The sequence below is a fragment of the Benincasa hispida genome, chromosome 3, assembly GCF_027475165.1.
Source record: "Benincasa hispida cultivar pf3 chromosome 3, pf3_genome.v1.1, whole genome shotgun sequence".
Lineage (NCBI taxonomy): Eukaryota > Viridiplantae > Streptophyta > Magnoliopsida > Cucurbitales > Cucurbitaceae > Benincasa > Benincasa hispida.
This window is the reverse complement of record NC_143480.1, coordinates 47,836,270-47,847,958: the sequence shown is the minus strand read 5'-3', so window position 1 is coordinate 47,847,958 and position 11,689 is coordinate 47,836,270. Positions and strand designations below refer to the sequence as shown.

The following is an 11,689-nucleotide window of genomic DNA, read 5'->3' as shown; positions in this document are numbered from 1 at the left end:
TCCCAAGACCAAAATCAAACACTTTGAAAGACACCTTAATTTTCCAACGTTATTTATTCTCAAAGTTTATGGTCCCAAATAACAGATTAAGCAAAGGTGGGGAAACAGAAAGAGTATATATTGAATGGAGAAAATTAGGTTTCCTTTTCCTTTGGTCTCTCTTCGTCTTCCTTTGTCTATGAATTTTGTTTACGGTTCCCATTTTTCCATTCGAGTGAGTTGCGCCACAAAATCAGGATCCTTTTAAACAAAAGATTAATAAATTAATTTAACTTTTTTTTTAACCAAAACAACCTCAATTCGAAAAGCCATTCAATTTTTTTTAAAACGGGTGTAATATATTATCTCTACGGGCTTTGAATCTTTAACTTCTTGATCGAGATGATCATATGTTATAACTAGTTAGAATGTACTTATGTATTTACTATTATTTTTTGAAAAGTACAAAAGGGACACTTGCAGAAAGAGCAAAACAAATATATTGTTAATTAGACATGTAGTCCATATATTTGTTGTTTGAAAAAAAGGACAAAAACGAAGTCCAACTCACATATAAAAAATGTAAAATATCGCAAATGCCCTCAAAACTGATATACACTTTATATACTTAACTAATATACTTGGTATACTTGATAATGATGTGCTTGATTGATATATTTGATACACATGTCAATCATGCATTTGTTTATATTGCTAATAAATTTGATATACTTGATAATGATGAACTTGATTAATAAACTTCTAATAAATTTACCAATCATTTATTCTTTTATACTGTTTATAAACTTGATATACTTGATTGATATACTTGATAATGATACATGTTGAAGATTTGATGATTGTCTTTATATATTTCTAAGGAAATTTGTGGTGGTTTTGCAGTTGTCATAAATGAAGTTTTAACATCGGCCTCATACATGACTATTTCCTACATAATATTTTATTTTCCTAATCTGGATTTTATATGTGAAATATTTTTATTTTCGAATCTGAAAATTTGCAGAAGATGTATATTGTTGATATTTTTCTTATTTATGACGCAACTTTATTCTGACAAAAAGGAAATATTTTTCTGAAAATTCTTTCCTTAATTAGCCACGTTTATAAAAGGAGAATAATACCTCTCATTTAGGGTTGCTCCATGTGTTCATCATGGGAGAGTATTTTTCTTCTTGCTAACCAATTTGTACAACATGGTGTTTTAATCTTTGCTCACATTATTCTACTGTGAACCTGGTCTTAGGGGGAACCTATGACTTCATTCTCAAGAAGAATTTCTCTATCATAGAGAGGCCCTTAGATTTGTCAATGAAGGGAGTTTATTGAGTTACAAGGAAAATAATCAAGCAAAGAGGAGATTCACACATGGTCGAAAGCAGAAGTGTTCAATACTAATATTATCACACATTCACACTTAGGGGAATCTAAGTACAATTGATCGGGAGTCTCACATCTAGGAGAGGCCTAGGTGATTTTGGAGTTGGGCTCTAATTGAGTCACTGTAGTAGTTAGTATATTACAAATAAGTACTACGTTGTAATTGCTTAACTTTATAATATTTGTTAAAAATAAAAGAGTAGGGAAGAGAATAACAAAAACAGTTACGTGGAAACCCTAGTATAGGGAGAAAAACCACGATAGACACTAATTTTTATTATTGATTCTAATACACAAAGTACAAGAGAATAGGCCAAATAAATAGATTAGGGGGAAGCACCAGGGTGCACACAATTACTAAAATACCCCTAGGGTTACAAGCTGTTTTTTTCAACACTCCCCCTCAAGTTGGAGCGTAAATATCAATAAGATCCAACTTGCTGACACAATAATCAAAACTTTATCTCAATAACCCTTTTGTGAGCACATCTGCAATTTACTGATTTGAGGGAATATAAGGAACACATATACTTTCGTTGTCAAGTCTTTCCTTGATGAAGTGTTGTTCGATCTCAACGTGTTTTGTTTTGTCATGCTGAACAGGATTATTTGCAATACTTATTGCTGCCTTATTGTCACAAAATAGTTTCATTGGGAGCTCATTGTCTTGATGAAGATCTGACAACACTTTCATCAACCAGATTTCTTCACATATCCCTAAACTCATGGCCCGATACTCAACTTCTGCACTACTTCTGGCCACAACTCCCTGTTTCTTGCTCCTCCAGGTCATAAGATTACCCCAAACAAAAGTGCAATACCCTGATGTTGATTTTCTATCAACAACAGACCTGCCCAATCAGAATTAATGTAAGCTTCAATGCAGTGTTTATCAGACTTCTTGAACATTAACCCCTTACCTGGTGTACCTTTCAGATATCGTAGGATGCGTTCAACTTCTATCATGTGTTCTTCACAAGGAGCTTTCATAAACTGACTGACGACACTCACTGCATATGAAATATCAGGTCTTGTATGAGATAAGTATATCAATTTCCCAACTAACTGCTGATACCTTTCTTTATTGACCGGAACACTGTTACTAGTATTACTGAGCTTTGAATTATATTCAACTGGGGCGTCAGCAGGTTTGCACCCAGTCATTCCTGTTTCCGTTAAAAGATCAATCGTGTATTTTCGTTGGGACACTGAGATTCTATCCCTAAACCAGGCTACTTCCATTCCGAGAAATTATCTTAACTTCCCAAGTTCTTTAATTTCAAACTCTTTGGCCATCTTTGCTTTGAGTTTCACAATTTCATTATTATCATCATCAGAGAGCATAATATCGTCAACATACACAATGAGAATTGCTACCTTCCCTGAAGTTGACTTCTTTGTAAAAAGTGTATGATCTGAGTGCCCTTGGATATACCTTTGTCCTTTGACAAAGGTGGCAAATCTGTCAAACCAGGCTCTCGGAGATTGTTTCAACCCATATAGCGACTTTCTCAACCGGTAGACTCATTGTTTGAACTGATCTTCAAATCCGAGAGGAGGATTCATGTAGACTTCCTCCTCAAGTTCTCCACTGAGAAAGGAATTCTTTATATCTAGTTGATGCAGATACCAATCTTTGTTAACTGCAACTGATAGCAATACTTGGATAGTAGTTTAGCTACGAAAGAACATGTCTCAGAGTAATCTACCCCAAAGGTTTAAGTAAACTCTTTGGCAACTAACCTGGCCTTGTACCGATCAACAGTCCCATCTGACTTGTACTTTATAGTGAAAACCCATTTACACCCAACTGTCTTGTGCCCTTTAGGTAGGATCATCTGGTCCCATGTTCCATTTTTCTCCAAAGCTCTCATCTCCTCCATAATAGCAGCCTTCCAAACTTCAGTTCCCATTGCTTCCTATATGTTACTCGGTATCACCCCTGTATCTAAACTAGTGGTAAAGGCCCTAAATTCAGATGACAGGTTACTGTATGTCATGTAACTATGCATAGGGTACCTTGTACATGACCAAATACCTTTCCTCAGGGCTATTGGAAGATCAAGAGAAGCATCATATTCCTTCAAACTGTTAGAATTTTCACTATGATCACTGGTCTTCTCTTCCTGTTTCTCATCTTCAGAAATCACACCTTTTTCACCATTATCTTTAGTATCACTCACATTTTCTAGAGCTGTGTCTGAATCGTCATTCACTATCGTCTTCCCATCTGCTATAGTGGTGCCGTCAGCATCTTTTCCTCTTTTTTTCTTTCTACACTCGTTAGTACAAGTATCAATCTCATTAATTTCAGGAATAGATGTACCTGATGTCGGGTTTGACTCATGGACCAGAGTCGGAGATGCAACAGGTGACGTTGCTTCCTTTCTGAGATTCTTCCTATAGTATGTTATCCATAGGACTTGATTGGTAGGAAGGATAGGACCAACATGTTCCAGAATAGGGCCAGACTCTAAGGGAACAGTATATGTGGACCAGTTAGTCTCTTCACTAGAGGGTCCCCCTGAAGATGGCTAATAGGGAAGAAGGATTGATCCTCAAGGAAGGTGATATCCATGGAAGCAAAATATTTTCGAGAGGGTGGGTGGTAACATTTGTACCCACGCTGATGGAGTGGATACCCAACAAAGACGCATTTTTTAGCACGAGGGGTAAATTTCGTGTAGATTGGACCATGGGAATGAACAAAGGAAACATAGCTAAAAACTCGAAGTGGTACATCGGAGACTAAACGAGTCCTAGGGTAGGACTCTTTTAAACAGTTTAAGGGGTTTTGAAAATTGAGGACTCAGGAAGGCATTCGATTGATTATGTGAGCAGCAGTAAGGATGGCATCACCCCGTAGGTAAGACAGGAACGATGTGGATAGCATTAAGGACCTAGAAACTTCCACCAAGTGATAATTTTTCCTCTCGGCAACCCCATTTTATTGGGGAGTGTAGGCACATGAACTCTAGTGGATAATCCCTTTGGATGCAAGAAACTCCAGGAAGGAAGCGTTAAAGAATTCCCGCCCATTATCACTTCTCAAAATACCAATCCTGGCATTAAACTGGGTTTCTACAGTGACATAATATTGCTGGAATATAGAGAATACCTCGGACTTATCAATGAGAAGAAAGACCTAAGTAAGCCGAGTGTGATCGTCTATAAAAGTGACAAACCAGCGTTTCTCTGTGGAGGTTGTGGTTGGTGAGGGACCCCAAACATCACTGTGGACTAAGGTGAAGAGTTTGGATGGTTTATAGAGCTGGGAGTGGAAGGAGACACGATTCTGTTTGGCACGAATACACACTTCACACTTTAAAGAAGACACATTAATATTGCGAAGTAAATGTGGAAATAAGTATTTCATGTACTGAAAGTTCGGATGCCCTAAGCGGTAATGCCATAATAGAAAATCATTCTCAGAGGTAGAAAAATTTAAGGAGACAAGGCTAGTCCTATAATCATTCCCAAAGGAAGCATCATCAGTTAGGAAGTAGAGTCCCCTATCGTGCCGGGTAGTGCCAATCGTCATCCCCGAGCTTAGATCCTGAAATAAAACAGAGTCGGGTGAAAAAACTGCTTGAGAACTCAGATCTCTTGTAATCTTAATGATGGATAACAAATTATATGAAATTTTAGGAACATGCAAAACGTCCCGCAAAACCAAACCCTCAAACGGAGATAAATCCCCTTTTCCTGCAAGAGGTGTGAATAACCCATCTGCAATCCTAATTCATTTATTACCAGCACTTGGATAATATGAGAGAAACTGATCAGAGGTACCAGTAAGATGTTCCGTCGCTCATGAGTCAATGATCCAAGGTTTTTTACCGTTCACACTAACAAGACCAAAAGACTGTATATTGCCTGGCTGGGCGATAGTACTGATTATAATTGTACTCAGGCTGGTGGTACTGTCAACTGAGGAAAAACCATGCAAGATATTTGTATTGGGTAAAATAGGAAAAGAATTTACCAGGTTTTCATCTGGGTATTGTGTCGAGCCACCATGATTGGGTGCGACTGAAAAAGAAGCAAGATTTAGTTGGATCTCGATGTCGATCCCAGGGCTCCCCTAATAGTAGCAAGCTGTTACTGAAACATCTTGTTCTGTCGTTTAATCTGCAACTGCAACTGGGTAACTTGATCTTGGATTATATTTCCTTGGTCTTGGTGGTATGAAGAAGAATCTCCCCATCCAAACTCATCCATGATCGACGAAAACTGGCCCATTCAGTTGCTCATACTCAGCTGGAAAACACCCACACTTCTTCCATCTATCTTTTGGTGCGGCAGTGGCTGAGATGAGATGCCAGTCTGAGAGGAGAAGACCGGCGGCAACGACAATAGATAGGAACTGCTGGGCGTGGTCGATCTGGACTGGTTAACACTAGGCTTCACAGATCTGGACTGGTCGGCGCTGGGCGTCACAGATCGGGGCTGGTCAGAGTTGTTCGGCAGTGTTTGAGAGCAACCAGATAGATCTCGACTTCGTTCGGTCGGTCGTTGGCCGTCTTTGTCTGCGCGCTTGGGCATCGCAGATCGAGGTTGGTCGGAGTCATTCGACAGTGTCTGAGAGCAGCCGGACAGATCTCGACTTCATTCGATCGATCGCTGGTCGTCTTCATCTACGCGCGACCGGATCAGATGGGTAACTGCTAGTTCGTTGGTCTTCGGTTGCTAGGTCTGGCGGTTGGTCATTCCATCTGCGAAGGAGTTGGCCGGCTATGGGTAAGGCGGCAGCGGTTGGTTTTTCCGAAAGTGGGAAAGAAAAGATTGGAAGTACCTGTCAATGGCTTGGATAATACTAGTTATATCTGGGTTATTGGTTTGGGATTCTCCTGTTGGATTTTCCTCAATGGTGGCCAGGGTTTCATTTCTATGCTCTGATACCATGTTAAAAATAAAAGAGTAAGGAAGAGAATAACAAAAACAGTTACGTGAAAACCCTAGTACAGGGAGAAAAACCACGATAGACACTGATTTTTATTATTGATTATAATACACAAAGTACAAGACAATATACCAAATAAATAGACTAGTGGGAAGCCTTAGGGTACACACAATTACTAAAATACCCCTAGGGTTACAAGCTTTTTTCTTCGACAATATTAGTGGATTATTTTTCCTTGGCACACTTTCCCTTCAGAGGTAAGTGGTTTATCGGCAAACTGGGTTACCAACTCCTATGCTTATTTACTTGTTTTTTTTTTTCTTGTTATTAGTATTTTGTTGTTATAGTGCTTGTCGATGCTTTTCGTTTAACATTCGTAATTCGAGGGATGAGTCAACCTATCGCTTTTTAATACATTTGAATGATATACTGTAGATAAACTTGATAATGATGCACTCGTTTATACTGCTGATGCACTTAACTGACATACTATTTATAAACTTGATAATGATGCAATCGTCATTTGACTAATATATTGTAGATAGACTTGATAATGATGCACTCATTTGTACTGCTAATGCATTTAACTGATATATTATTTATAAACTTGATAATGATGCAATTATTTATACTGTTAATACACTTGACTGATATACTATTGATAAACTTGATAATGATGCACTTGTTTATACTGACGAAAAACTTGACTAATATAATGTTGATAGATTTGATGACAATACACTGATTGATAGTGTTGATATACTTCATAATGATACATTGATTTATACTGTTGATATACCCGATAATGATACACTTGATATAAAATATATTAAGTTTAGATTTTTTTTTAAAAAAAAAATTAACTTCTTCTGCGCACTCAACAGACCTTACCCTAACATCTTTCCATCACCAATTAGCATTGGTTCACACCCATTTGTCGTCGGCCACCCATTTGCCTCTCCTGCCGCTTACCTCTATCGACTGGCACAACCTCAATGCACACCTGGTCATCGATTGTTGCTTTTCTCTCTATATATATCTTCATTTCTCTCTATCCATCAATCGACAACCATTTCATTTTACCAAGTTCAATGTTAGTCAGATTAGTCAATATTTCTATGTTTCAATGCAACAACAAGATGTTGTTTTGCCTCTTCCTCAGAGAAAGACGATCAAACAATTCCTAATCATGGAATTTCATTAAGTAGACGAGTAGAATACGAGAACCTTTCATCACTGCTGAATCAATACCCCCCCCCCCCCCCAAGTCAAATTGGTGCTTGTTGTTGCACGGAGGACCGTTATACTAGGTGCTAAGAGAGGACCGATGGAAAGGACTTCCACGAGGAGTTGTATTCCCTCGGCCCAGGATTAAAAGGGCACTCCAATTCGAAGCGTGGGCTACTAAGGAAAGCCCCTTCCCATATCGAAAAGAGTCTACTCTTTCCTTTGTCCTTCCCCCCTCTTTTTGCCCTCTCACTAGTGATTACTCTCGATCTGAAGCACCCCTTTTTCATTCATAGAGAAATCCAATCATCAAAATCAATAAAAAGGCCATCATGGACCAAGATCCAAACAGATCAATCTTGTTGAGAGGTGAAGCACCTCTTTTTACACTATTTCGGAAACCCAAGGACTCAATCATATGGATATGTAAAAACCTGGTTTGGCCTTTTTTCTTGCAAAGCTTGGCTAAAAGCTTGATTTTCCTATAGACATTTAAATGTCAGGTCTGTAATCTAAATCGAGGGTTCGTACAAAGTATAAGCACTCCCACATTAGATGGAAGCGTACTTGATTTTCATCAATCCGCTCCATACAGACCCTACTTGAGGAACATAGTTCCTGTCCCAAAAAAGGACGAGCCTGATGCTCAAGCTTAAAGAATGTGCTCTAGGAAAGATCTGTCTTACTTGCCTATAGTTACTCTATAGTTTTGTATGGGCGATACCTCGACCAAAAAAGATGGCAACCAGTTCCGGGCCCCTTCTTTTTTTTAGAGTTTTTAGACTTGAAATTAGTTAGAAAAGAGAAAGAAACAAAATGGATTCAACCTTAGTCAAACTCAGACTCAGGATCGGGTTCAAATTGAATTAATAAAAGAGTGAGAACAAAAATGTGATGGATAGGGCAACAAGCATATTCTGCAACTATAGGGAGTCCTTTACCAAGTAAGCTACGCACCTTGCTCTTCTCTTATAAGCAAGTAGCTTTGACTCCAGTTGGGAGTAAGGATCGAAGAAGGGTAATCACTCATTCTTTCAAGGAAAATATGGAATAAACAATAAATATAAATCTAGATTTGAAGTTCTTGCCATATTTGCTAAATAACAAATATGGGTGACACATCTACAAAATAACATATTCAAATTTTCATCCATTGCAAATATCCGATACAAAAAAGGATCAATAAGATGAGATAAAACATCCCTTCCTCATGTTTATAATATAATTATTTTTCCTTTTAATCAAACAAGACAAATCATAATGAGTTTCAGATGATTATACTTGAATAAGTGGATAAAATGCTAATTACCATGGAATTTGATCGAGAGAGGTTACTAATACTACAACCAATTAAGTTTACCTCACGTCTGGATATGCCTTTTCTAAGGAAATTTTTTTAGTACTTAGATTGATGTAAAAATTATATTTGGTTTGAAGTGAACAATAACATCATATCCATCTTGCTAGAACGATTAGAAATGAGATTGTGAGCAAAAATCATTTGTATCTATACATGGGTAAAACAGTGCCAGTAAAAGTTCAAATCTTTGCACTCTGCTTGATTGGTGTGTTTTATGTGCAAAACAGAGAAGTGCTTTCAAACATTTGAAAAGTCATTTGAAACAAGGCTTTGAAATGTTTTAAAAAGTCTGTTTTGGAGATGCACACTTAATCAGTCATTGTCTAAAAACAGAAGAAAGCATAACATACGCCATACTCAAACTTTAAGGCACCTTCAAACATACTCTAAAACTAGAGCACATCTAGAATGGGAAGAAACCAATTAACATAGAAGAAAACTGATCTAGATTTGAAATGAAACCTACAGCTTCAGAGTTCCAACAATGATTATTAATCAAACTTGAATTATTTTCATACAACCGTTACAACGAAACATAGACAAACAGGCTCTCTTTCGACCTTCCAACTGATAGCTGACAACTTTAGATCTCTCCATCCCACAATTCCTCAACAGTCCGGTACACGCAATTCTCATTCGTAAACATGGTTCCTCTAAGGATCCTTGCCTGTCCAAGTGAAGAACAGAGTTGATCTCATTACATTAACATAATAACAACTTCGTAGCTAGGACCAAAACTCCTGGAAAACAAACAATATAACTACATTTACTTACTTGATCGAACTCAGAAAACTTAGCAAACAAATCTTCGGGTATGGACCAATCGAAAATTTCGAAGTTCTCTTTGATCCTTGACTCGGTAGTACTTTTTGGAAGCACGCTATGACCCTTTTGTAGTCCCCAGCGAAGGGCAACTTGTGCAGGTGTCTTACCAAGATTATCGGCGATCTCTTTAATAATTGGATTTTGAAGAACATCACCACCCTTCAACCAAGTTGTCCCACGTGAACCCAATGGAGAGTATCCCTGAAATGGAGTCAAGTGTCAGCTATATATAGTTTCAAACTACTTAAAACCTGACCATAGTCCGAATTCATTAAGGAAAAATATTCAGGTTTTTTCTACTCACAGTTAGATGAACTCCTTTTGATTTGCAAAATTCACGTAATTTGTTCTGCTGCCATCCTGGGTGACACTCAACCTGATTGACAGCCGGAGGAACACGAGCGACCTCCAGCAAATCTCCAAGTTTCTTGGTGGAGAAATTGCTTACACCAATAGCTCGGGCTTTTCCAGAATCAAAGAGTGCTTCCATGGCTCTCCATGTACTCGGTATGTCTGGCACAACAAAGTTTTCAGGAGCAAAGCCAGTAGATCCATGTTTCAACCGTATTGGCCAATGGATCTATAACAAAGAACAAAGAAGTTATATTGTGTCACATTATAGAGTGCACCATCAATAAAGTATCCATTCGTAAATATACAAAATTGTTATCTTAACATGAAAAAGATAGACCGACACATTGCTAAGTGGACTGTTAACTAAAGCAAGTAGAAGCTTTCAATGACAATTTTTTAGTAAAGCCGTGCAACACATACAAGGTATAGATCAACATAATCAAGCTGCAAATCTTTCAAGGTTCTGTCAAGTGCTGTAGGAACGTCTTCCGGAGCATGATCAGTACACCTGCACATCATGACCCCATTAAGTCACTTGCAGTTCTCTTGTTTATCCTTTTATCATTCGGAATAAAAAAAAAAATGTTACAAGATTTAGGGTCAAAATAAGGCTACGGAATCTTAAGGAAATTCATATAAGCAGAAAAGTTAAATTTGTTGAATTGTTGCAAGTTCCCTAATAATGCACATGAATATTATGTAACCAGGGGAGCTAGAAATCTAGAACAAACCAGAGTTTAGAAGTGATCCACAAATCCTCACGCTTAACTACACCATCTTCAAAAAGCTTTTTGAGAACTGAACCAATCTGCCACAAACAATAACACATTATCAAACACCTTTCCCATAACCAAAATCCTAAAAGCTAATCTACAACCAAATTATACAATATCCCAATCTGGTAGCATCAGAAAGTGAACATAGTCTAATTGTAGCAATTCAGATTATATCCCACAACCTCAAAACAGCAAACAAATAAATAAAAGCGACACAAAAGGAATCCTCCGGAGACCAACATTAATAAGTCAGTCCCTAATTTGATACCCTTCTGAAATAATATAAAATGTAAACAAAAGCCATGCAAATTAGAGACCGATATAATTACCTCCTTCTCGTTGCCATAGATTTGAGCACAATCAATATGGCGATACCCAATCTGCAACAACAATAAACACTCAGTTGAGATAAAACTAACAAAAAAAATCATAATCCGCAACAAAATCCGAACAATATAATTAAATATGTACTCTATTTTAAGAAAATAAACTAAATATGAGTTAAGAAGAAATCAGAAAGAAGGAGAAGAATAGGGAAGAACCTTGACGGCGGCGGCAACGGCGTTACCGACGAGACCTTCAGGTGCTTGCCAAGTTCCGAGTCCGACGGAGGGGATCTTAGCTCCAGTATTCAACGGGAAAAAGGAGATTTGAGAAGCCATTTCAGAGCTGTAGAAAAGGAAGTTTGGAGTAATGATAATGAAACGGAAGGAAATGACAATTACGAATTGGGTTTTTTCTTCGCATTTTATAGAGCTCCGCTTGGTAACTGGTTGCAAGTAACGCTCACTTTTTTGTTCACTTTTTTAAAAAAAAAAAAATTTCTGAAAGAAAAAACAAAAACAAAAACAAAAACGCTACGTTTTT

The 11,689-nt window shown here is 37.7% G+C and overlaps 1 protein-coding gene across 1 annotated transcript; it reads right to left on the bottom strand.

The window, feature by feature from the left end:
* Positions 1-9,290: 9,290 nt before the first annotated feature.
* Positions 9,291-11,689, bottom strand: LOC120072852 (NADPH-dependent aldo-keto reductase, chloroplastic-like). Its single transcript, XM_039025372.2, has 7 exons — positions 11,365-11,689; positions 11,152-11,202; positions 10,778-10,854; positions 10,467-10,554; positions 9,997-10,272; positions 9,642-9,893; positions 9,291-9,534 (listed from the first exon to the last, which is right to left on the bottom strand). Exons 1-7 carry the CDS (start codon positions 11,482-11,484, stop codon positions 9,451-9,453), a joined length of 948 nt encoding a protein of 315 aa, XP_038881300.1. The 5' UTR covers positions 11,485-11,689; the 3' UTR covers positions 9,291-9,450.